General features: G+C 41.7%; 1 protein-coding gene across 1 annotated transcript; it reads right to left on the reverse strand.

Moving 5' to 3' along the window:
* Nucleotides 1-201: 201 nt before the first annotated feature.
* Nucleotides 202-27,276, reverse strand: CRLF2 (cytokine receptor like factor 2). Its single transcript, XM_030571653.1, has 8 exons — nt 27,158-27,276; nt 15,665-15,776; nt 14,533-14,708; nt 12,435-12,574; nt 10,851-11,010; nt 7,801-7,912; nt 3,364-3,448; nt 202-1,901 (listed from the first exon to the last, which is right to left on the reverse strand). The coding sequence occupies exons 1-8, from the start codon at nt 27,231-27,233 to the stop codon at nt 1,644-1,646; spliced, it is 1,119 nt and encodes a 372-aa protein (XP_030427513.1). The 5' UTR covers nt 27,234-27,276; the 3' UTR covers nt 202-1,643.
* Nucleotides 27,277-27,774: the final 498 nt, after the last annotated feature.

A 27,774-nucleotide genomic window follows, 5' to 3' on the forward strand; every position in this document is an offset into this window, starting at 1 on the left:
AAATGTATATTCACAAAGGTCCGAAACCAACAAATTGTTTCAATTGATCAAAATGTTTTGTTTCTGTTTTGACTTTTTATTTTATATTACAATATATAATATAATACATTACAAATTTAAAATGAAAAGTTATTTCAAAATTTAAAAATTGATTTATTTTAGTGAAAAAAAGTCAATGTGCCATTTTGACATTGTGGCAACTTTTCTTTTTCTTTTTCTTTTTTTTTTTGTTTGTTTTTATTTTTTATTTTCTCCACAATGAAATTTTGGTAAAATCAACATTAGTTCATAAAGCATTTCTATTTCAAAGACACTTTACTGTCTCACAGAAAATGACTTCCTCAGTGGTTTTTCTGACAAGCTTCATTTCCATACAGTAATGTCAATTTACACTAACTGAGAAGCTAGACTGACATATTAATCCTTGGTGTACCTACTTTGCCTTAAATAGACTTATGCCAGTGATGAATTTCATCCTAGATGTTTGACTACAATGTTTGCTTTCAAGAAGCATTCACATTAAAATGATGTAGGAAGACATACAAAACACAATTTGGATGAATCGAGTGGGTTTTCCCGAGTCTGCTATCTAAGAGAACAAAAATATGACATATTTTAGCTGAAGTTGGAACACATACAATAAAAGGCTGATATATGAACAGCAAGTCATTAATAAAATCTACGGTTGCTGAACATGCTAAAAGAAGATTTAAAATATCAAGCAAAGATGAGACTTTCTCAGTCAAATCAATCCTGCATTAAGGGTAACTTATCCCATTTTTCTACAAAAATGTGTCTACTATATGAAGAGAAAACCTTAAGGACATGGGCATAACTAGATGCTATTAGCCTGATCTTGCAATAAAGTCCACATACACAGCCTTTTGTGCCTGCATGGACCTCCTGCTACATTTGAAAGGGCTGCCCAAACAGATCTCATTGCAGGATCAGGACCCAGTGTGATTCTGTACATCCTCACTATCATATTCCTGGGGGTAAATTCTGTTCTTTTCAGATCCTAGCTCCATTAGGTGCGGTGCAAATGTTCACCCCACCCATGCTAGAAGCATTGTGCTTGCGGCAGGAAGGATGACTTCCGGAGAGCAGAGAGTGCACAGCTCCTGCCATCCCCTTTGGAAAAGTGTCTCATGTACTTAACCATCTTCTGCTACTGAGTGAGAAGGAGAAGGCAAGTCGATGGCATTGCCTTAATTCTTACATTTTCTGCCCACTCAGGGAGGCTAGGGCCATTGTTTTCATTAACTGCACATAATATGTGCACTCCCTCAGAGCAAGGACTGTGTTTGTGCCCAGCTTTTAAAAGGCATGCAGTGAGTGAGAAGGGCTCCTTGAACTCTCACCATGCAGGATGGGGCTCGGTTTAGCCATAGAGATGGGCCACACTAAATCCTGAAAACCAAATACACCTGAATTGCCATGCCCTGTTGTTTCTCTAATGGGCCTACATAGGTTGCCGTTAAATTCTGGGAAAGGTGCAATCCAGATCCAGATTGGATAGCCTTCTATGTTATGCCAGGTAAACCTGATCCTAACTTTTTACTGTACTTAGATGCTCCTTTAAACTCATCAGGATCCTGTGTACCTTTTCCAGATACCATATGTTCCTACTGTATTATATAGTTTCATAAGATGACATACTTGTCTTCATTCATACAAAACTTAAAACTCCTGAAAGAAACTGTATCACTGGCTGCTGGTGGCAGGCAAGTGTTATGAGCAGAACTCAGATAATCTCCTTCATTCATGTTTGACAATTCACAAAGCTTTTCACTAGCTTCCATCTCATCTTTCTGCTCTGTTCTCTCCTCAATGATGCACTCATGTTCTACACATTCCATCTTGGTTTGGCCCATTGCATTGTCAGTTTTGTCAATCCATTCCTAGGAAAATGAAATGTTGGTGTCAGCACACGCCCTAAATTCATTTGAAGCAAGCACAGGCTACAGTGACCTTCACCATTGCTCCAGTAACGGCATGAACCCAGGACCTAGACAACTGAGGGATGTCATGTTGGAAAGAAGGAAATAGCAGGCAAGCAGGAAATAAGACAAAAGCAAAAAACATGAATGCACACAAAGAACAAAGAAAACTTCAAGAAAATTACCACTAAGGACCCTTCAGTGTTGGATTTAATTATTATGTAGCACTTACAGTGATAGGTGCCTTCAAAATACACTAGATGAATACATTACATCCCTCCCCCCTTCCATTTGTCATGGTTTTGCAAATTCTTTAAGCCAAGTCCTACCTCAATCAAAACTCAAATTGACTTCAGTGGGAGATTTGCCTGATTAAGGATCAGGCCCTTTATTACTATTTTGCATTGTATTATTAATTATTATTATTTTGTATCTTTTCAAACTTACCTTGGGCAAGTACATTTTTGACTCACAAGTAAAACATTATTATTGGTTTTCATTTTCATTACCATTGTAATGGTGGCCCACTAGCTATTATGCATCAGATAGTGAATATTCCTAATTATTTTGCCAGGCTGCCTTCAGCTATAGCATAGTCTAAATGGTAAGGTGCTGGGCAGATTCAAGAGTATTCAAATACATTTCAACTTAATGGGAAACAAATACTAAGTTCGTTCCTCTGTCAGACTGTCTGAAGATTTGCTGTTTCACTGCAAGCTGTGTGCTAAAGGATTGGAGGGAATAGTGGTTAGTCAGGCAATTTGGGAAACCATGGTTAGTTTTGTAAAGGATAAAGGCTCGTGGCTTTTTGTGACAGGAGGTCTGGAAAGGAAATTGTACAATAATTTGGCAGGCTGTGATCTCTGCTTTTGATACTGACCACCATTGCTTCAGTCTCACTGTGTGTGTCTCATAGCTATTATAGAATATGAGGGTTACAAGGGACCTCAGAAGATCATCTAGTCCAACCCCCTGCTAAAAGCAGGACCAATCCCCAGACAAGTTTTTGCTCCAGATTTCCTAAATGGCCCCCTCAAGGACTGAGCTGACAACCATGGGGTTAGCAGACCAATGCTCAAACCACTGAGCTATTCCTCCACATACTGTCTTTTCTACTTTTACTACAAACTCCCCTGGGCAGGAACTGTCTTTGTACAGTCCTTAGCACATTGAGTCCTCTTCTATGGTTGGGGTCCCTATGTGCTACTACAGTGCAAATAAGTAATAATAATCATTCTTCTGTAAGACCAGGTGGTCAAGTAGTAGAGTGAGAGGCTGCTTTTGGATCAGAGAGCACATAGTTTAAACTTCAAAAGAGACCACAAAGGTAGGCGGCATTTTTTAAATTATGTGCAAAGTAGGACTGTTGTGTTGGAATGAATGCAACCTCACCAAGGAAGTTCAAGAGTGCTTAGATATTTACCTGGAAGTTTCCATTATGATCATTAAAGAGATCAGAAAATATATGCTTTGGGTCAGGTATAACAGGCATGACTGACTTCTGAAATCTGTAAATGGAAAAAAACAAAGGAGGGTAAACATTCAGCTGCTCTAAACTCTGCCAGCTGGTAACTGTCCCAAAGGAACTATCCACTGGCAGGGAATTACCTGAGCACGGTATATCTGGCCATGTCCCCTCCCTTCTGGAGTTGTGATGTAGGAGCCAATCATAGTGGTTGTATGCCTGCTGCAGAACTGAGGCCTGTTTCCGCTTTTCTGCTATTCAGAGTAGCATAAACCGAGTGCATAGAAGAAGCAATTCTGGGCCTATAACATCCATGGGCTTTCCAGTAACACTTATCTCCAATAATGTAACTGTGGTACAGCAGCATGGGATTTTTCAGAGAGGAAAAAAGCTAATTCTGTGGTTTTGGCAGTTGGCAGCTTTTGTAGAGCTGTAATAAGTGTACTGTAGATCTAAAATGATGAACACAGACATGCAAACCATAAATCTTAACAATGGCATCATCTTGTATGGGCTGACTTTGCTCATCAGTGCAACAGAGACTGATGCCAAGATCACTGGTGCTTTGATCTTGTCCAGTACTGAAGCAGGCAGTTGACAGAGAAACAAAGGAGTGAAAGTTTATCAGTAATAGGAAAAATAGTTGGTTTTAAAAAATTAATTTGGGCTTTACAAAGGAGCAATAAATAAAGTGGAACAGACAAAATTTTGCCCTGAAAAACTGTCTTTTAATTTCCTCTGGAAAACTACTCTAGTCCTGGCCTATGTAGGCTTCATAGGACTGGAAAAGTCACCTCTGCAGCCTCACAATCACCCTAGTGATCCCTGAAAATGAAAGGAAGAAAAATCTGGGGAAGTACAAGAAAAGGAAGTTCCACGGTGCGGTATATCTGGAAACCTGAATTAAGGTGTTGGCTTGCAGCTCCTCAGCAGCCATTAAAGCTGACTTCATTATCAGCTAAGTAATTGAGTGCCAAGTAGTGTGATCTTGAAGTCAAATCCAGCAATAGCATGGGAATTAAAAGTAGCTCCTTCCTAGCAGCCAGTGTTCAGATGAGATTCTACACTTGGCAATCTGAGAAGCTTCAAGTACAAATCAAGAGGTGCTGCAGGGCCATTGTATGGAATTTCATAGTTACTCTGGGAAAGACTCAGGCTATGTCTACTCTACAGACCTTACACTGGCACAGCTGTATCGCTGTAACTGCCAACTGTAAGGTTTCTTGTGTAGCCGCTCTGTGCCTACAGGAGAGAGCTCTCCTGTCAGCATAATTAAACCACCCCCCAAGGAGTCAGTGGGAGAGCTTCTGTCGGTGAAACTTGTCAGTCAGGGTTATGTTTTTTCACACCCCTGACTGACAAAAGTTTTACCAGCAAAAGTGCTAGTGTAGACAGACCCTTAGCTTTCAAGAGCTAGAGCCCTCCCACAACTCACGCATTGTTGGAAGGCTGACAGAAATTCAGCTGGAAGAGATTGTCTCTCTACGTTATTTTTACGTCCTATTGATGTTTGGAAAGAGATGATTTGTTTTATATTAAATGGGCAGATGTGACCCTTTAAGGTCAAGCTTTCCAAAATGTAGCCATTAGCTGTAGTATTGTTATTTGTATTACTGTAGTGCCTGGCAGCACCAGTTATGGATCAGGACCCCATTGCACTAGGACAGAAGTTTCCAAACTTGGATCATGGCTTGTTCAGGATAAGCCCCTGGTGGGCCGCGAGATGCTTTGTTTACCTGAGCATCCGCAGATACGGCCACTCGCAGCTTCCAGTGGCTGCGGTTCGCCATTCCCAGCCACTGAGAGCTGCGAGTGACTGTACCTGTGGACGTTCAGGTAAACAAAGCATCTCGCGGCCCACCGGGGCTTACCCTGGACAAGCCGCAAACCAAGTTTGAGAACCCCTGCACTAGGACAAACATGTTTTCTTTCATGTAGCCTTCATGCCCAGAGGCCCTTTCCCAGGCCCACCTGCCATGCTTCCACTCTTTCCTGTTCTACTGCTTTGTCAACCCAAGAAAGTTGTGCTCATTTAACTTAATATCAGTTTTTAAAATAATTTGCCTGAACCAATGCAAACCCTTGTATGGATGCTCTTATTTGAGGTTAAGGGAGGCTTATTTTGGTTTAGCTTAAACTGATTTCTAACTCATTTGAGCTAGACCAAAATAAAATACCGCTGCTAGCTTTAATCTAGCTAGTAGAGCTAAAATAGCAGTGAAGACCTCACTGTACACACTCTACCAGGGGCTAGCAATGCCAGTACACATTTAGGATTCTGGAGGCCTGTACAGCCTGTGCTGAAGCCCATGCTGCTGGGTCTATACTGCTATTTTTAGCAACCTAGTTACATTAAAGCTAGCATGAGTATGCCTACCTGAACTGCAAATCACAGCTTTTATTGCAGTGCAGACATAGGCTGAGTTACTTCACAAAACACACTTCTTCAAGGAGAATTTTAGTCTATGGTCACACACACACACACACACACACACACACACACACACACACACACACACACACACACTACTTTTCTTCATCCCCTCCCCTCACACATCCCTGCCCTATATTTGTCCCTTTATATTGTGCCTGTCTTAATTTAAGTTGCTAATCGCTGTGCATAATGGTTATACAATAGAAATATACAAACAATAATGAATATTCTCAGCTGCAGCTTCTTTAAATACCATTCGGGTTCCATACTAGCTATCACGCTTGCAACATGCACCCTTTTAATATTTAGTACTGTAGCTCAAAAAATTAACAGAAACAGCCTAAATTCTCCTTGGAATTGCAAGCCAGAAGGACTGTTAACAAGACAGAATGTTCATAAAATGGATTTTCTTTTGCGTGCTCACAGCTATTACAATCAAGTTATAATGTGCACGTCGGTGCCACGAAGTTTCAGTTTTTGTTTCTCACATTTCATTTGTAATAGATCAGATGGAGCAGGAAGGCAAGTGAGGGAGTTGGTAAGAAGTATCTAGTGCCAATGTTTTATAAACCCCAGCCAGGAGATGCTATTTTTAAACTATCTTTACAATTGATAAAAGAAAGAGAAAAGCAAATGCAGATGTCTTGGGGCTTTGATCCCACATTTGTCATTCAAGCAGTAATGTAAGTCAGAATTATTACAATAATACTATTTCCATCCAAGGGGCCCAAAGTGATTTCCAGGTACTACTGACAGAATCTTCACAACATCCCTGATGGTTATGGTAGTCTTGTTAAGGACATTAAACAGTTCAGGAGACTGTCACTCTCTTCACCTCTCCTATCCCCTGCTCCTCTACCACTATTTGAAGCCCTCCCATGTAATCACCCTTTACATAGACTCATAGACTCATAGGTCAGAAGGGACCAATATGATCATCCAGTCCGACCTCCTGCACAAGGCAGGCCACAGAACCCTACCCATCCACTTTTATAACAACCCCTAACCCAGGACCGAGTTATTGAAATCCTCAAAATTGGTTTGAAGACCTCAAGCTGCAGAGAATCCACCAGCAAGCGACCCATGCCCCACGCTGCAGGGGAAGGCAAAAAACCTCCAGGGCCCCTGCCAATCCACCCTGGAGGAAAATTCCTTCCCGACCCCAAATATGGCGATCAGCTAAACCCTGAGCATGTGGGCAAGACTCAACAGCCAGCACCCAAGTAGGAATTCTCTGCAGTAACTCAGTTCCCATCCCATCCGACATCTCCCCGGAGACCATTGAGCAGACTTTTCATCTTTTACCTGCCTCCTTTTCTTGCTCATCCGTTCCACCACCACCTCCTCTATCTTCCCTTTTCACATCTTTTGCACTCCTCCTCTTTACTTTTGTCATCCTTTCTTCTTTGTTACCATGCCTTTCTCACTCTGCCACTCCATCACCCTTCCAACTGCCACTGTTCAGGTAGAAGGAAATTTTCACTTTCTGTTCCTAGCTCCTCTAGTAGAAAGTATGTGTCTGCAGCTGCAGAGTTCCCCGCTTCTATGAAGGTGAGGGTTGGGATCTCTGATTATAGGCACTCCAGAGACGTGCTCTGTACAGGGATGGCAGCAGGAAACTTAAGAGTGAATTACTGGGTCTGCAGTCCATAGACCGTAGGCTAAAGGTGCCAGAGATTCTTTGGTTGGGCAATGATTCCATGGCATCATAAAGACCAGTGAGAGTATATTAGGTTGGGGAGCATATTTAATTATTCTTTGTTTTCCAGTATCACCTACAATGTGCGAGGCATAGGACACAACCACAAGGAACACGCAATCCCTGCCCTTGAGAATTTGCACTTTAAGAGGACAAACAACACTGGATGGTGGGAGAGGGAGAGAATCAAAATATGCACTTTTTTTTTTACATATGTTGTATTATCATGACACAAATATCAGTAGGGACCAGTAACACTTACCTTTGGCATTTGCATACAAAAATCTGAACGAGGAGTATTACTAGAACTGCCAGCACAGAAATTAAAAGGATCACATTGTCTGACAGAGGCTTTATATCATCAGCACATGAATCTAGGAGTAATCACAAAAATAATATTTTAAAATGTCATGTTTCTATAAATATAAATTTATAAATGTGCCTATTGCAGATGTTCTCTTTAAAACAATAGCAATGTTAAGGAAGAAACAAGACAAACTAATCTAACTCTGCAAAAGAAAACCACTATTCCTTCACTCTTGCAATTAAATGCCTTCTGTTGGTGTTGGAGAGACAAGGTAGGAAAGGTAATATCTTTTATTGGACCAACTTCTGTTGGTTAGAGAGGCTATGTCTACAGTACAGACCTTACATCAGCACAGCTGTACCACTATAGTTCTGCCGCCACAAGGTCTCCCATGTTAAGGGAGAGCTCTATGCCAAGGGAGAGGTCTATGCCAAGGGACAGGTCTCCTGCTGGCATAATTAAACCATCCTCAAGGAGTAGTGTTAGCTACATCAGCAGGACAGCCTCTCCTGTCAGCCTAACCATGTCCACATCAGCGCTTTTGATGGTGAAACTTATGTCGGGGGCTGGGGAGTGCCAACAAACGTTTTACTGACCAAAGTGATAGAGTAGACAAAACCAGAGACAAGCTTTTCAGCTTACACAGAGCTCTTCTGCAGGTCTGGGAGACTACGTTCCTATAAAGCCTAGTGAATGGCACCTTGTGGAGATCTGATTTGAAGGTGTGGGGACTGAGTGACTGCCTGTGTTTATGTAACTACAGCAACTCTCTCTATTGGTTCGTGGTACTCATTGCGAGTATTGCTTTCCCAGCAAAGCGATAAGGGATCATCCCAAACCTACTAAAGCTGATGAAAAGTGTCCTGTAACTTAATGTGGTCTGTCTTTGAGACTGTATTTAGAAGAACGAGGCACAGAATGGCACTAGGGGTCTTGTTAAATCCAAAGCGTCTGCTTGATGTTCATGTAGCAGCTGCTGGCAAGAGTGCCGTTTTTTTCATTGTGCTTGACGAGGAATGTGCAAAAGAAAAGGTCAGAGGCAGACCTAGCCAGAGACATGATTTTGTGGAGTGCTGCATCTTGAGAGGCGGCTGCATCTTGAGACCACCAAACACTGAAGCTGGTGCAGCAGGTAGTTACTTGCTTATTGACGCTGTAACACTAGCGATCAGTGAGCTGCACTGTCTGCCTGTTACTTTGTAGATGTAATTCAAAGTGGTGATTTTAACTTACACATCCTTGAAAGTGAGCTGGCTACTTGGGAGACACCTTCTCTCAGCCTACACTGGTAGAGTTCTCTCATTTTAAACATGATTGGATTGCTGATGTGGCATTTTCTGTGAAGGCCACTCAGCTCTGGATTATACCTCCACCTTTGGCCTGCCAGAACCTGGATCTGTTAACCTTCCAGACATGCTGAAAAGCCCTTCTGTTTTTGGAGGATGTAGGGAATGGTTGGCTGATGGTTAAAGGCATTTAGTCTTAATTGGATCTGGGTATTTCAATTGTATTTTTATTAGCGGTTATTGTGGTATTATATTTTATTCTATTACTATATTGCACTACACTCTTTGTATTATCTCATAATTATAGTGATTATTGGATGCATGAACTATAGCTAAATTTCCCAGACCTATGGATGGGAAGTTTGCATTTATAAATCAAAATAAATAAATAAATAGCAGCAAGGAACCCTAAATAGTTCTATCAAACAGGTATGTCAGCAGCATATATATCTTACAGACTGGCCAGACAAGGTAGATAATACAGTGGGAGAAAGGAAAAGGTATTATCTAGAACAAAAACATTAAATCATACATATGAGATCTCAATGGCAGAGGCAGCATCTTTTCCTTATTTATCTCTGTCATTGAAAAATTGCACACAACATTTGAACAATCTATGAATCAGCTTTGTGTATAATTATCAGTGTCACTGTTATTTTGAAATTGTGCAGTGACAAACTTCCCACTTTAGAGAGAAATTGTACAGGGCCTAGCACAATTGGAAACTAATTTCATTTAGGGTATCTAGGTGCTACTGTAATACAAAGCCTGTTTGTTACTGGCCAAATCAGTACTTGCTTGGGACAGCTACAGCAATATAGATATGAATTGAAGGATCAGGCCACCAACCCCAATTTGCATTCACGAATCAAATTATGTTTGAAAGGGCTATGAATTAATCTGATACATCCATCGTCATGATGGCAAATTGCAAAGGAATGTATTCTCCTTGCCGATTGAGCACCACCCACATCAGTCTCTACCTGGTCCTTTAAGTGGTCTGGCTACATAGACTCATAGACTCAAGGACTGGAAGGGACCTCAAGAGGTCATCGAGTCCAGTCCCCTGCCCTCATGGCAGGACCAAATACATATTCAGTTTATGTCTATTGCTGGAAAATTTATTGTGCCACCACAGCTTTTGGTGAACAGATGATTGTCAGCTGTGTAGCAGCATTCCTTGATAAACATGCTTCATAATTCATTGGCATTCCATCCTATTAATATCTCTGTACCAAGAAAGCCACTGAAACCAAACCATCATTGATCGAGGTGGCTGTCAGTTTCAGTTTCAAATATCCTCATTTCTGATCTTGTCCTGCCACTTAATATGGAGCAGTGATCCAGTTTCACTGGCATACAACAGAGTCGGTATAACCACAGTTGTGTAGATCCACAACTTCGTAGCAACCTTGATGTCACGACTACCCCACAGAAGTCAATGAAGAGCTCGAAACATGACAGCAACTGTCTGTGTCACTTCCCAAGTATTTGACAGATTCGAGGGAAATTCTCTACTTCCATGTCATTGTCTTAAATCATTGATGCACTTCAGGGCAAAGGCCAGAATGCTCAGTGCTGCTTTAGACTCTGTTGTTCCATTGTTGACTAGATTTTTACTTTGAATTAACCTGATACACCTCCTGACATCCCGTCTCCCAGCCTCCCCTCCTCTGATTGTATTTCCAGCTAAGAATATGAATGTATCTTAACATTTACCTAGTAAGCTGCCATTTCTCCAAACTGTTACCTCTGCCCATTCACTGGCATAAGGAATTCTATTGCAATCGGCTATTCTTTCCAGTCTGACCCGGAAGGAGTAGCACTTTTCAGGATCAAACCCTTGCTCTTCAACTTTGCAACATGCAGATTTTCTAGACTAGCCAGGAAGATATTTGATCATTAATTATTAGTTCCAACATATATTTTTCTTCTCACCGTATTATATATAGCATTGTAATAACAAACATGAGAAATGGGCTGACACTGTTGGGATTTTGTGGTTCCCAGTGAGTCAGATGCTCAGTAGAGTCAAGGGACTTCGATCTGATGCGATGCAATTCAATTCGATGCGATTCGATTCAATGTGATTCGATGTGATTCAACTCAGCAAGGCTTTATTCAATGTGCACAAAAAAGAGCCCCTGATACAAAAATCAGGCAGAGTCCCTCCAGCAAGGAGCCCCTCCCCTTGCTATTTTATAACACATGGCACTTACATAACAAGTTACATAACATGAACCTCTAACCAATAAGAGTTAACCTTTCCATATATGGATTTGTTTATCACATGCCCATAGTTCTCCACTACCCTATGCATAAACACCCTGCAAACCACATTTTATCAAAAATGAACACAAGCATACCCTTCAACACAAATAGAACATCCTCAAAATTTTAGGAGATCTGGACCTTGGATGGATTTTCCTCGTTCAGACACATTTCTAGCATTAAACAATGTTACAGTTAAGTTAACATATAGTTCTTTGTTACATTTATGCCTCAGTAATTATTTGCAGTGAAACAAACAGAATTAGCTTTGGTCCACAAAGCATACACACGTTACTTATGAGCCTAGGAAGAATTAATTCCATTAAATGAAATGTAAAGCTGGTATTTATGTTCTAGATAAATAAAATGCCTGGAACATTGTCTCTTTCCCATCTCCTGTTCTCTGTTGTTTTTCTTCTTTCTCCAATTTTTTCATCTTCATTTCCCACTTATGACTCCCCTCCCTGCTCCCATTTTTTATATATTGCCTTTCCTCTATGTCTTCTTGACGTGCATATGCAATGAAGTGTAACTCCCTTGAAATGTGGTCATTTACTGGAATGCTGACATTCAGCACACACTACATATCCAGTAGTTTAGCAAATGTTAGGGCTTGCCTTCACTGCTAAGAAAGATATGTTTTTTACTGGGGGTAACTAACACTTCTGAGCTATCCTGAGGTAAAAATACAGTGAAGACCAGCCACTTAGTTTACCATGAGGTAAACTCCTCAAGGCCAATCCCTGGAGGAGGTATAGGACTGTTTTGCTTGACAACTTTACCTTTCTTTAAATTAAAGTGTCTAGCCTTCAGCATGTATTTACCTCAGGATAGCACATGTGTGTTCATTACCCCGAAGGAAAAAATGCACCTTTTTTGCACTGAAGACTAGTCCTTATTCTGCTGCCAGTCCATCAAGTGTATGTTAATGGGATGGGATGGGCCTGCTGGGAAAACCTATGCTGTCTGTTCTGTGAAGGTGCCACTCCCATCTCTTTCCTGTGTTAAGTGAGAATTGCAAACTCTACCCACCTGCCATTCTTTGTCATACTTGCTTGTATACTGAAGTTCGAGCTGCAAGCACCTTGCTGGTGTCTTTGGTTTATTACATTCTATAGTAACTCTATCTCCTTTCCAATGGAAGGTTACGTTTTCAGGTGGATTGGGTTTTACTGAGGAAAAAGCAGATACAAATTACACAATACCCTTTTAAAATGAATCACTACATCTCACTTCAAACCACTGCGCCCATCCACAACCCTTCCTGGAATTCTTTAGACTGTTATTCAGTTCAGAGGTCCTGAAAGGTTCAGTTCTCCAGCTGGTCTGTTTTCTGTGCATCAAAATGTAATTCAGACCCATGGCATCATGCATTTGTGCTGTTCTAAACTGACACATTGTGTACAGATGGTCAGCTGTTATGGGCACAATATTTTGAACCATTTGGTTGTTTACCTCTTAGCCGTGAAAGTTGCATCTTCTTGAGATTTGGAGCATAACACCCCTTCCTAAAGTACATTAGTGCACCCTCTCTTTTGATCTACGCCACCTGCAAAGAAATCTAACTACTTCATTCCCATTCCTGTAGTATCTGAGCACCTGGTAAATATTACTGAACTTTCACAACACCCCCGTGAGGTCTGAAGCACTATTATCTCTGTTTTAGGGATGGGAGACTCAGGCACAGAGATCCAAAGTGACTTGCCCAATGTCTCACAGGATGTTTGTGACAAAGCTGGGAATTAAACCTGAGTTCCTGAATGCCACTCCAGTGCCTTGGCCATAAAACTACCCTTCCTCCTGGGAAGCTGTCCTAACTTTAGAAGACATGCTCAATGATGTTCTATAGCTGGTTTATTTTATTTTATTTAGTATTAGTTCCTACTATTATGTAGATTTCTTTGCAATAATAGTCATTACATGTTGAACCGATAAGACACATCTACATACTGTGACAAAGTTCCTCCTCTACCTTGGTGGGTCCTGCACTTATGGGCAGCTTTGCTCACCTCAGTGATCTCCCCCACAGTCTGAATCAACTCCTCCTGTGTCTGATCAGAAGTTGGGAGGTTTGGGGGGAACCCGGGCCCGCCCTCTACTCCGGGTTCCAGCCCAGGGCCCTATGGATTTGCAGCTGTCTATAGTGCCTCTTGTAACAGCTGTGTGACAGCTACACCTCCCTGGGCTACTTCCCCAAGGCCTCCTCCAAACACCTTCTTTATCCTCACCACAGGACCTTCCTCCTGGTGTCTGATAACGCTTGTACTCCTGAGTCCTGCCGCAGCACACCCTCTCAGTCTAAGCTCCTTGTGTCTCTTGCTCCCAGCTCCTCACATGCACTTCCTCTCCTCTGGCTCCTCCCCATCTGACTGGAGAGAGCTCCTTTTAAAACCCAGGTGCCCTGATTAGCCTGCCTTGATTGGCTGCAGGTGTTCTAATCAGCCTGTCTGCCTTAATTGGTTCTAGCAAGTTCCTGACTACTCTAGTGCAGACCCTGCTCTGGTCACTCAGGGAACAAAAAACTACTCACCCAGTGACCAGTATATTTGCCCTCTACCAGATTCCTGCACCCCACTGGCCTGGGTCTGTCACAATACATAAAACCAATAAAAGTGTAAGAGAAATAGAAATGCCTTTCTCTTACTCTTCCAGTGCTTTCTTACTGTAACCTGTTGTCATTTTGGCATTGTGATATCATATATTTACCCCTCCACTATGAAAATGGAACCAAGGCTTCCAGTTGTTGCTACATGTATGTTTACATGTTTTACATAGTCAGCTATACTAAATATTTCAAAATCCAAACATTCCTACATTTTGAGTGTTCAAAACCCAGATTTTGATCTGAATTTGGGGGCCTTTATTCAAAACAAGTAGCCCCAGTGAAGACAATGTGACTATGGAAGTAAGTGTTGAAGAAGCAGCCTCAGTATACCCAAACAGAGAACAATATTCTATTTTGTCCTTCCTGATAATATTTTAGACACTTAACTAATTCATCGTCTTCCTTGATAATATTTTATACTCTGAAATAGTTCTCTCTCTTCATCTCAGACTCAATACAAATGAAGATCATTGAAGGCACTAGCATTGCCAAAGAATTTGGTAATGTTATTGCTCACTCACTTACTAAAGAAATCGGATTTTAGCATATAATTGAAAAGCTCTTCAGTTCCATTCTTATCCTTAAAAGAAATGTTAAGAGTGGGTCCTTCTGTCTTGAAGAGACAGCCAGAATTGTAACCTTGGTCAAGTATATAGTTGGGGCATTGCTTCCAAGCTCTGTTTTGAAGAGCTGTGCCAAATCTACAAGTAAAAACAAAATAAAATTAGTTAACTCAGTCATTTTGTTATCTATTGAAATGAGTTAGCTGCTTTTTGTCACTTTAGCTTATTAAAATACTTCTCCCAAATGATATTTGCATGGGAGATTTATAGATGGGATTTTCAAAGTGGAGAAGGGGAGTCCAGTACCCAATTCCCATTGCCTCTCCAGACATCTGTTATTTACAATTTGAGATTGTGAGGTTTCTTTAATATTGTCTTTTCTAAGAAGGGAAGGGTTTGCTTTAACAGCTGTCAGACATTCACCCTTTGATGACATGTCCTATTTCTACACCATACTACTGGAAATGCTGTCTCATATATCCACTAACAATTGAGTAAACCTCCTACTGGCTGACTTGTCATTGACCCAAAGCAATTATAAAGGTTTCATTTCCATTTTCAGCTTCAACTGATTGTGGCACAGCTCTTAATTAAACACCAGCTAAAGCTGTGAGTGTGTGTGAAAAATGGTTCCAAATGTTCTGACACACAGGTGGGCATCACAAGAATGGATAAAACTGTGAGTGTAACGATTTGCATGCTACTAAGTATTCAGCAGATCTGATGATTAGTTTGGAAAATAGGGTTGTGGTGTGAAGCAAACATGAACAAGTCTGCATATTGATCTGAATCAAATATAAGCTTCTCTTTCATTCGCGGGTGTAGCTCAAACACAACTTGGACTGAATGAGATGTCTAAGGGTAGGTCTGCATTGCAATTAAAACACCCACAGGTGGCCCATGTCAGCTGACTCAGGCTCGCAGGGCTTAAGCTACGGATTGTAAAAATGTGGTGTAGACGGGCTACCAGACCCCCACAAGCCCAAGTTAGCTGATACAGGCCATGGGTATTTAAGTGCAGTGTAGATATACTTTCAGAATCACTAAGCAAAGCCTTAACCAAGGGGAAGAGGATAGCCATTGCCAATACTTACCTGTAAAAAAAAGTCACAGTCCTGTCAGGGAAATAGTCTTTAGCTGCCCATGTGATCTGCATCCGTTCACCATTGAAATTGACTGCTGTGATTTTGATGGTTTCTTTCAAACCTGTCATTGCAATAACAGACAAAACAATTTCAACCCTAGATATCAAGGACATGACCACACATTTGTTAAGAGACCAGTAGTTCTGATTTAATTACTCCACAATCACAGATAACAAAAAAATGAGAGGTGACGTGAAGACTTGCAAGGCAGGGAAATAAGACTAAAGAACATATAGAGGTTAGAAATATGGGTGGAAAATAATAATGGTATTGAGATTGGAAAAGTGCAAAACAAAGCCTCTGCAGAAATATAATCTGAAACATTTGGAAGGAGAAACCTGGAGAACAGTAGTGAATGAACTACACCTAGGAACTCTTAGGCCTGGTCTACACTAAAAAATTAGATCGCCCCAACTGCATTGCTCGGGGTGTGAAAAATCCACACCTCTCAGCGATGTAGTTAAACTGACCTAGCCCCCTGTGTAGACAGCGCTAGGTTGACAGAAGAATTCTTGACATAGTTACAGCATCTCAGGGAGGTGGATTACCTACACCAGTGGGAGAACCCCCCTGCTGTGTAGGTAAAGTCTACACTGAAGTACTAAGGCAGTGCAGCTGAAGTGCTGCAACTGTGCTTCTGTAGCATTTCAATTGTAGACAAGTCAATAGTGTACAACAATAGATATGAGTCTGCAAGGCCATGTGGCAGCACAATAGGCCCATAAACATATACAGAGACATCACACAGCAGAGCAGGTTGATGTCAGTCCCTCATTGTACAACTCCAGTATAAGCGCTCTGGAATATTTCATTTTGTTCTGTGCAGCACAATACCAGAAAGATGTCAGCAGATTAGGAGGAATGCAGAGAGTAGCAAGAAAAAGTGATTAAGTATTTGGGAAAGAAGAATGATGGTCCTGATTTCTTCCGTCACACCAGTTTTGAATAGGTGTAACTCCAATGTCTTCAACAGATTTACTGCATATTGGTAGCAGTCTGAGAGAAGTATCAGATCTGAATTTGGGTAGCTTGTGGGGCTATACTGAAATTCAGTTTTGAATAGCTCTTCAGAGAAAATCTAGCCAACTTTCTGGTATTTGGCTTCAGTCAAATAATATTTCAAATACCTGCTTGAAATGGAATCATTAGAAAGTGGCACTGCCTCCATAGAGTATATGCAGCATCACTGATCTGGCCATTTTTGATCCCTCTCCTTCTGAATTAGTTTGGCTAGTGTCCCAGATTTGGATCAGTGGATAAAAAGGAATTTTATGGTTTCTCCCAATGGACCTGGCCACTTCTACCTACCTCCTTATGGCCAGGTCACCTCAGAGCATCTTACTATCCTCGCATCCTCTTTCCGCTCCCATCCTCCTGCTCCCCTCTACCAGACTTCCCTCTCGCTCAGATTCTAGGCATCTGATCAAAGCCAATGCTGCTTCCAGTTATTCAGGCTTGATTAGAATACCACATTGGTACATCAAGTATATTCCTCAGAGCCTGACTAACAGACAAGATAAAACAGCTACAAATATTTGAAGGGTGCATATATCAAGGAACCAGAGGAATTCTTCTGCGTTATACAAGAAGCATAACTATAGGTAGTGGAATGAAATCAAGAGTAAGAAAATTTATGCTGAATATCAGAAACAAAACTCCTAAAAATGAGCTTTATAAATTGTAGGTTCCAGTTATCACGTAATACAAGAAAAATTACTATAGGGAACAATTCTTCACTTGCAGGATACAGGTGATTGGGCCTGATTCTTATTGACACAAAGGCCACATTACACATCTCTGGCAGTGTGAAAGGGCCTTAAAGTGTGCATAAATTATATCTGTGAACAGTTAAACAAATTTATTGTGTGCTTTTCCTTACTTTCCAATCACATCTCTTCTTTTGAATAAAGATCCCATATTATTAAATTTTTAAAAATTGAAATATTTTTATATTAGTGTATACAGAACACTAGACATCTTGAAGCCCCTTTACACACATTAACTCATTAGTCTTCACAACAGCCTGTAGAGGCAGGCAAATAAACATTTTGATTATTATTATTATGACAATTTTTCATTATATAAATCAAGTAGGAATTGTTAACTTTCATGTGTTAGAATAAAAAAAAACAAATAGTGCATGTTTGCATTGCATCCTTTTTTAATCACATACTTTGAAGGCTAAGTCAAATTCAATGCTCATTTAGTTTTCCAATGTGGGTATGTCTACACTATGGGATTATTCCAATTTTACATAAACCGGTTTTGTAAAACAGGTTGTATAAAGTCGAGTGCACGTGGCCATACTAAGCACATTAATTCGGCGGTGTGCATCCATGTACCGAAGCTAGTGTTGATTTCCAGAGTGATGCACTGTAGGTAGCTATCCCGTAGCTATCCCATAGTTCCCGCAGTCTCTCCCGCCCATCGGAATTCTGGGTTGAGATCCCAGTGCAAAACCAGTGTTGCCGGTGATTCTGGGTAACTGTCATCACTCAATCATTCCTCCGTGAAAGCAACAGCAGATGATCATTTCGCGCCCTTTTTCCCTGGATTGCACTGGCAGACGCCATAGCATGGCAACCAGGGAGTCCATTTTGCCTTTTGTCACTGTCACTGTATGTGCACTGAATACTGCTGACAGATGCGGTACTGCAGTGCTACACAGCAGCATTCATTTGCCTTTGCAAGGTAGCAGAGATGGTTACCATCCCTATTGCACCGTCTGCTATGCCATTGTAAATTGGTGATGAGATGAAGGTTATCAGTTGTTCTGTACTGTCTGCTGCTGTCACGGGTGCTCCTGGCTAGCCTCGCTGAGGTCGGCCGGGGGCGCATGGACAAAAATGGGAATGACTCCCCGGGTCATTTCCTTCTTTATGTTTTGTCTAAAAATAGAGTCAGTCCTGCCTAGAGTATGGGGCAAGTGTACTAGAGAACCAGAGAGCACAGCCGCTCCATGTCAGAGCCCCAGAGATCCCACAGAAATGATGAGCTGCAAGCCATTCTAGGGGGTGCCCCTGCAACAACCCCACCCGTTGCTTCCCTCCTCCCCCAACCCTCCTGAGCTACCATGGCAGTGTCCCCCCATTTGTGTGATGAAGTAATAAAGAATGCAGGAATAAGAAACATTGACTTTTTAGTGAGATAAAATGAGGGGGAGGAAGCCTCCCGCTGCTATGATAGTCCAGGCAGTACAGAATCTTTTCTTTAGACATGAAGGGGGGGGGGCTGATGGAGCTCAGCCTCCAGTTGCTATGATGAAGGCGGTTACCAGCCGTTCTGTACCATCTGCCGGGAATGACCGGGAGTCATTCCCATTTTTACCCAGGTGCTCACCGAGGCCAGCCAGGAGCACTGATGGGCTGCTGCTGATGATGGATAATAGTCATATTGTACCATCTGCCACCAGAAAGGGGATGCTGGTGTTCAGAGCTGCAGCGCTCCATCTACCAGCAGCATGCAGTAGACATAGGGTGACATTGAAAAAAGGAGAGAAACGTTTATCTTCCCTTTTCTTACTGGGGGGAGGGAAGGGTGTAAATTGATGACATATAACCTGAAACACCCGGGAAAATGTTTTTGACCCTTCAGGCATTGGGAGCTCAGCCAAGAATTCAAATGCTTTCCGGAGACTGCAGGGACTGTGAGATAGCTGGAGTCCTCAGTACCCCCTCCCTCCCTCTATAAGCATCCATTTGATTCTCCAAAGGTAATAACAAAATATTTTTTAAGTACATCAGAAGCAGGAAGCCTGCTAAACAACCAATGGGGCCCCTTGATGATCGAAATACAAAAGGAGCACTTAGAGATGATAAAGTCATTGTGGAGAAACTACATGGTTTCTTTGCTTCAGTCTTCACAGCTGAGGATGTTAGAGAGATTCCCAAACCTGAGCCGGCTTTTGTAGGTGACAAATCTGAGGAACTGTCCCAGATTGAAGTGCCACTAGAGGAGGTTTTGGAATTGATAACCTCAACATTAACAAGTCACCGGGACCAGATGGCATTCACCCAAGAGTTCTGAAAGAACTCAAATGTGAAGTTGCGGAACCATTAACTAAGGTTTGTAACCTGTCCTTTAAATCGGCTTCGGTACCCAATGACTGGAAGTTAGCTAATGTAATGCCAATATTTAAAAAGGGCTCTAGGGATGATCCCGGCAATTACAGACCGGTAAGTCTAACGTCAGTACTGGGCAAATTAGTCGAAACAATAGCTAAGAATAAAATTGTCAGACACGTAGAAAAACATAAACTGTTGAGCAATAGTCAACATGGTTTCTGTAAAGGGAAATCATGTCTTACTAATCTATTAGAGTTATTTGAAGGGGTCAACAAAGATGTGGACAAGGGGGATCCAGTGGACACAGTGTACTTAGATTTCCAGAAAGCCTTTGACAAGGTCCCTCACCAAAGGCTCTTACATAAATTAAGCTGTCATGGGATAAAAGGGAAGGTCCTTTCATGGATTGAGAACTGGTTAAAAGACAGGGAACAAAGGGTAGGAATTAATGGTAAATTCTCAGAATGGGGAGGGGTAACTAGTGGTGTTCCCTAAGGGTCAGTCCTAGGATTAATCCTATTCAATTTATTCATAAATGATCTGAAGAAAGGGGTAAACAGTGAGGTGGCAAAGTTTGCAGATGATACTAAACTACTCAAGATAGTTAAGACCAAAGCAGATTGTGAAGAACTTCAAAAAGATCTCACAAAACTAAGTGATTGGGCAACAAAATGGCAAATGAAATTTAATGTGGATAAATGTAAAGTAATGCACATTGGAAAAAATAACCCCAACTATACATACAATATGATGGGGGCTAATTTAGCTACAACGAGTCAGGAAAAAGATCTTGGCTTCATTGTGGATAGTTCTCTGAAGATGTCCACGCAGTGCGCAGAGGCAGTCAAAAAAGCAAACAGGATGTTAGGAATCATTAAAAAGAGGATAGAAAATAAGACTGAGAATATATTATTGCCCTTATATAAATCCATGGTACGGCAACATCTCGAATACTGTGTACAGATGTGGTCTTCTCACCTCAAAAATGATATTCTAGCACTAGAAAAGGTTCAGAAAAGGGCAACTAAAATGATTAGGGGTTTGGAGAGGGTCCCATAAGAGGAAAGATTAAACAGGCTAGGCCTCTTCAGCTTGGAAAAGAGGAGACTAAGGGGGGGATATGATAGAGGTATATAAAATCATGAGTGATGTGGAGATAGTGGATAAGGAAAAGTTATTTACTTATTCTCATAATACAAGAACTAGGGGTCACCAAATGAAATTAATAGGTAGCAGGTTTAAAACAAATAAAAGGAAGTTCTTCTTCACACAGTGCACAGTCAACTTGTGGAACTCCTTACCTGAGGAGGTTGTGAAGGCCGGGACTATAACAATGTTTAAAAGGGAACTGGATAAATTCATGGTGGCTAAGTCCATAAATGGCTATTAGCCAGGAAGGGTAAAGAATGGTGTCCCTAGCCTCTGTTCATCAGAGGATGGAGATGGATGGCAGGAGAGAGATCACTTGATCATTGCCTATTAGCTTCACTCCCTCTGGGGCACCTGGCGTTGGCCACTGTCGGTAGACAGATACTGGGCTAGATGCACCTTTGGTCTGACCCGGTATGGCCGTTCTTATGTTCTTATGTTCTTTGGCTTTCCATTACACTTGCCACGTAGCACTATTCTATGGCCTCTGTCTATCATAGCCTGGAGATATTTTCAAATGCTTTGTCATTTCATCTTCTGTAACGCAGCTCTGATAGAACAGATTTGTCTCCCCATACAGCGATCAGATCCAGTATCTCCCGTACGGTCCATGCTGGAGCTCTTTTTGGATTTGGGACTGCATGGCCACCCGTGCTGATCAGAGCTCCAAGCTGGGCAAACAGGAAATGAAATTCAAAAGTTCGCGGGGCTTTTCCTGTCTATCTGGCCAGTGCATCCGAGTTCAGATTGCTTTCCAGAGCGGTCACAATGGTGCACTGTGGGATACCGCCCGGAGGCCAATACCGTCGATTTGCGGCCACACTAACCCTAATCTGACATGGCAATACTGATTTCAGCGCTACTCCTCTCTTCAGGGAGGAGTACAGAAATTGGTTTAAAGAGCCCTTTATATCGATATAAAGGGCCTCGTGGTGTGGACGGGTGCAGGGTTAAATTGGTTTAAAGTTGCTAAATTTGGTTTAAACGCATAGTGTAGACCAGGCCTGTCAGAATGCACTGACTTATAGGCAAACATAATGGCAGGCAGTAAAGAAGTGTTTCGATTCATATGTTGGATCCAAAATGACTCTGGAGTACCTTGAAGCCCAATACTATCTGCTGGCTATGAGTCCTTCTCAAGGGGAACTACTTCTTTAATGTCTTTCAGCCAGCTATTGCTCTAAGAAACTGTGCGACATAGCACTGTACTTTTTTTAGGGGAAGTACTGGTCTGAATTTCTTTATATACATCTGAGAAATACTGTGGGTGGCCAGATGTGAACATTTTTACATTAATTCCCCTTCAAATTTGTGATGACTATTAGTACATATCTGGAAGTTTACTCCTACATATCACAAGAACCTCTCAACATACTCATAAAAAATAAACCATAATTCCTGTCCTTTTAACGAGTCTATAATTTATTTCCTTTAATAAGGAATAACTAATCCCTGTGGAAGATGCCAGATTGGCATTTAATCCTTGGTCTCAATGGTGAGATTACCAACAAAGATGCCAGCTCTAGGGCTAGTTGTGATGATGGGGTATTTTTGGGATGTGGACCACAAGTGCACTGAGGAAGGGATCAGAAAATGTAACTTATTTTACATAGAACACCTTACAGCCATCATATGCTAAGAGCATTTGATCACTGCTGACCTCCTGTCCATACTAATCAGTGACTAAGAGGTGAAAGGTTCTGTAATCCCTTTATCAATCCCCTGAACCAACCCTTCCTCAAAACCAAATCCTGAAGCTCTTGATTAAGTTTCTGCCTTTCCCTTCCATGTGCAAAGGAGAGCCTAAATGGAAAATTCCCCCATAACCCCCACACCCAATAGAGGCCTCTCATCAGGAACTATGTACTGTTCCAAGATCTGCAGACTCAGAGTGGACACATCAGGGAAGCCACTGGGGCTCCTCTGGATTCCCTTTCAAAAGAAAATAAGGCTGCCAGGGAAAATCAGGGTCAGTTTCTGCCTATTTAGAGAGAACACCCACCCTTACACACCCCTCATAAGCACAAGGCAGAATCCCAGGTTCTGTGATCACTTCCTTCTGACATCCCAGAGCGGTTGGAAAGGGATGGGGACGAGGTGGGGCTAGGGGTTCTCGTCCTCCAAGAAAAAGCCAATAGAGATGATTGGTCACAAAGAACAGAGAAAGTTGCTTCCCACGAAGAATGCCTCCTAGTTCTTCTCCGGTGGGAGGATAGCATCATACTATCCTGTAGTATAGGCTGTGCCTTAAAGGCTCAATCTAACCCTGGATAAAGACCTTATATTGTGGCTTTATATGATTTTTGTTTGACCTTAAAGACTATCATTTTGATTCCAAGCCTGCAAAGACTTACCCATATGCTTAACTTTACATTTAGTCCTCTTGTCTTCAGTGGGACTATGTGCATTGTGTAAAGCTAACCACATGCAGGAATCTTTGCAGAATCACGGCCTTATTCTGCACATAAATATAGGCCAGTTGCATATTATGGACTGGAATTCTGGGATTTTCACATCTGTATTTGACATCTAGCAAAATGGTCACTGATGTGCACATCTTGTAAATACATTAAGAATAAACAGTGATTAATTAATAGAAAGAGAGTGGGAGGTTATAATAAATCATCTGGTGAGGTAGGAACAATCTTGATGTACTTTGGTTTCTAAGAACTTCATAAGAGGTAACTGGTGACATAACCTGTTAAAGGTTTTAAAATAATGTATTCAATTACAGAGGACTTATATAATTTTAAATACATTTTAAAATCATTTGATTATTAAAGTATGCTTTGCTGTTGAGGAAATGAACATCAGGATCTGCACTTTTTGGGTCTGATTTAGTATTACATAAACATTTCACAGCCCTCTCCAATACAATATGTGTTCCAGAGAAGGGACCAGGGACCAGATCCTCAGACTCCCCCTGAAATTAATGGGAATAAAATATCTTTGAGGATCTGGACCAATGGCGGCTTCAGGCACCAGCGCTCCAAGAGCGTGCCTGGGGTGGCAAGCTGCGGGGAGTGCCCTTCCAGTCCCTGCGAGGGCAGCAGTCAGACAGAAGGCCGGCTCCAGGCACCAGCTGGTGCTTGGGGCGGCATTCTGCAAGGGATGGCAGTCCCTGTTGTTTTGCCCTCGAGCAGCGCATGGAATTGCCGCCGCCAGCAGCGGGGGCAGTCCATGTGCCCTTAGGGTGGCAGGCGTGTTTCCGCAGCTGTGGCAATTCGGCGGCAGCTTCTATGTTTAGCTGAAACCTCCCCGGACAGCTAAACATAGAAGCTGCCACCGAATTGCTGCTGCCACGGAAACGTGCCTGCACATGGACTGCCCCCATCGCCCGCGGTGGCAATTCCGCACGCTGCTTGGGGCAGCTAAAACTGTAGAGCTGGCCCTGGTCAGACAGCCTTCAGCAGTGCGCCTGCGAGAGGCCCGCCGTTTTCCGCAGATTCAGTGGCAATTTGGCGGCAGGTACACTGAAGCCGCGGGACTGGGAACCTCCCACAGGCTTGCCGCCGAACGCAGCCTGCCTGCCGTGCTTGGGACACCAAAAAAAGCTAGAGCCGCCCCCTGATCAGGACCCATGCTCTCTCCTTAAGTATTGGGACCGTACTGTGTGCATCTTTACAAATAATATAAATAAAGAAAATGTATTATATAATATTTTAAAAGGTTGACTCAGATCAGCAACCAGTAGTTTGGATTCTTTTCCATAGCTTATCCAAATGCTGACAATCCCCTCTTATGCACCACACTTCCTGCCCTTTTTGCTGCAGGGATGCTTATTGTTCTCTATGGGCAGCCACTGCATTTTTGGAAGGAGAACCATCTTCTGCCAGTGGAAAGTGGCTTTCATGGGAGTCAAGTTAGATAATTTTAACTTAGGGGGTGAGGGTGCAAACAGGGTAGAGTGATACAATGGGGTATTTTCTCGCCCTTTCATAGGCTTCATGATTCCAAGGAAGATAGTTGGGATGGTCTCAAACATTGAACTATCCACCCAGACAGGATCCTTACAAGCCAGTCTGGTGCCTTATTTCATAATAATTGTAGCCCCCATTTTGCCCACTGCCCCAAAGTTGCACAAGGGCAGGGAGGTCACATGACAACCCAAAATGACAGGGAAGAAGCAGGGTTATTAATTAATGATAATTATAATTATTTGTTACTGTAGCATGACTGGAAGCCAAGGCCCCATTGTGCTAGGCTCTGTACAACCATACAGCAAAAAGACAGTGCCTGCCCTGAAGAGCTGTTCTGGATGCATGCCCTGTGTCAGCCAGCGGACATGGCCAAGAACTCAGTCAGGAGTCTGTAGCACTGCTGGAAGGGCCACAGCAAGATCAAATGCTTCCAGCTCTGGGGAGAACTCTATTTTTGTTCTCTGCGGGAAAATTCTTGCTGGAACTCCAACAGGATTGATGGTGCACCACATGGCTCTCAAAGACAGGGTCTTATCAGCACAGTTGAGCTCTGAATGCACCAAAGTGTGTAGAAACATAAATACATGAAATACGTGATCTCTGCATGTGCAGTAAGTCATCTGATAGGAAAAATAAGCAGAAAATGTAACTATTAGTTGAGCCCACCATCCTCAATCATTTATGCAAGTAGAACCCAGAGCAATTAAGTAAGCAGCAGAACTGAGAACCACAAGTTATGTTTTTCTTTATTATTGAACCAAAAGGAACACTGAAATGTAATGGAACAGACAAAACCCACATATCTACAAAGATAACAGAGTGGAACACAACCGTTCTGGAACGTTGCAGTCTCACCAAAACAAGAAAACAGAACAAAAAAACCCCACCACTTCTGATTTCCCCAGACTGATTAAACCTAATAAGCAACCACACACGCATTAGCTCCTAGCCTCCTGTATTGAACCAACCTGAGAATGATACTCTGCAACTGATCCTGCAGCCACTACTTGCACTGAATATTACTTATCCATGACAGCAATCTCATCTACGTCAGTAGAACTACATGTAGGAAATAGTGCTACTCAACATAAGCATTGAAAAGCATGAAATGAGCTCCCATGACTCAGAATAAAAAGTAAATGAATCCCTGTCTTAAAAATGAGAGGGAGTGAGATGGAGAGAGAGTGCATATGCCTGGGGGAGATGTATTCCTTATTACATCTACTGGGCTTCATAGTGGAAGTGGCCCACAATTGGTAGGATCAGCAGACACTGCAGTACTAGGCACTACTAGGCTGATTCTCCACAGCCTTGAATCTTGTGAGGTCATTTACGCTTGTACAAATTGGATCTAACATGTGTGAATAGTAGAGTGTTACATCCACTTTGTAAATAACTACACCAGGTAATTAGCACTGGAACATTGGTCCTTGTGTCACTGAGTTGCCATAAGTGATATGTTTCAGACATATCATATAATATAGAACAGATTTATAAAGAAAATGATAAACTGTTGGAAGAATCTTAAATCATTATTTTTTTCATGAAATTCAGAAATGAAAAACAGTAAGTTAGTGTTAACAAGAATGAAGGTTAAATTATCACCCATGTGTACTGGGTGGGTTTTCTTTGTGGATTTTTGAGTCAATTTGTTTATTTCTTAGCATGAGTGATAATGATACTATGCAATATAACTAAAATCTCAAACAGATATTCTAATGTCCAGGTTACCAACTATCCATTCTGTTACTGTGGAATAATAATAAATGAGGTTTTTCCCTGTGGGAAATGTATAATTAAGTATACACTTTTTCAGTATCCACAGGTCAATGGATAGCTGCATATTTTCCCACATACTGTTTAATATGAAAGAATATTAATTAAGTCTTACTTTAATCTCTGTTTTTAATATGAATGTCTGGCCAGAAGATTGCACTTCTATTTTTGTACGTGATCCCTGCTAGCATAATTCATAACTTTGGCAGTGTGTACCACTCCTCAGGGTTTTAGGAGGCCCTCCCCTTATTTCAAACAAAACTTTACACAGGTCTTCCCTGAATGTTAACTGGAAGAAACCATTTTAAATATTTCTGTTATATCCCTATAGATTTGTAAAGAAACAGGGGTCAAATTCATGCCTGGTGTAGCTCCACTGAAGTCATCGTGACTTGTTACACCAAAGATAAAGCAAGCCTTATTTTTTTAAAAGATATTATACTGGATAAAACATGAAGCAAATAAAGCATCCACATAAATAATGTAAATCTGCACATCAGGTTTTAAGCTTAATATCTGGAAGTTCAACTTACTTTGTGCAAGCGGTTGAGAAGCCACCAGGTTGCCCAAGATAAAGATTGCTGCATGGGCTTGAAGGACTAACCCCATACTTGCAAATTTTCATTAGTCTATGATCAGATTACCACTGGAAGCCTTGATGGCATTTCTTCATGAGAAATCTTAACCTCCAGAGTTCACCACTTAATATCGGAGACTGGAAGGAACTAGAGGAAATGACAACAGGAAACAAAAAAATAATTTTCATGTAGATACAATGTATGAATGAAATATATATTACTACAGGACAGCAACACTTCACGTGTCTGCCTGTGTTATTCACATTATGTGATACCACTGTTAGGCAGAAGAATAATAGCAATTGAATAATAATAATTACTAGTATAAGGCTTAATCATGCCTATTAGCCTCTGGTCTGCATTGGGGGAATAGGTATTTTTAGCACTGAAGGCACTCCAGGACCCAGTGCACCATGACACACTCCATTACCTGGCTCTATTACTGACCACAGTTCCACAAGCAGGGGGAGAGCAGGATTCATGAGTAAGCAAAGGAGAAAGGGCAGAATATTCTGGCATTCTGGGGAAGCTGCTATAGCCCTGAAGAGGATGCAGTATATTTTCCCCTCTGC

This window comes from Gopherus evgoodei, chromosome 1 (assembly GCF_007399415.2).
Source record: "Gopherus evgoodei ecotype Sinaloan lineage chromosome 1, rGopEvg1_v1.p, whole genome shotgun sequence".
NCBI classification, from domain to species: Eukaryota; Metazoa; Chordata; order Testudines; family Testudinidae; genus Gopherus; species Gopherus evgoodei.

Bases quoted from the DNA above. Each gene is read 5' to 3' on its own strand.
- CRLF2 (XM_030571653.1), bottom strand. From the start codon at position 27,233: ATGGGGTTAGTCCTTCAAGCCCATGCAGCAATCTTTATCTTGGGCAAC. The intron at 12,575-14,532 runs GTAAGTGAGTGA...CTTTTTCCTCAG, and splicing joins GCTAAAATCCGATTTCTTTA to TAAAACCCAATCCACCTGAA. The intron at 3,449-7,800 runs GTAAGTGTTACT...TTCCATTTACAG, and splicing joins TTTGTATGCAAATGCCAAAG to ATTTCAGAAGTCAGTCATGC.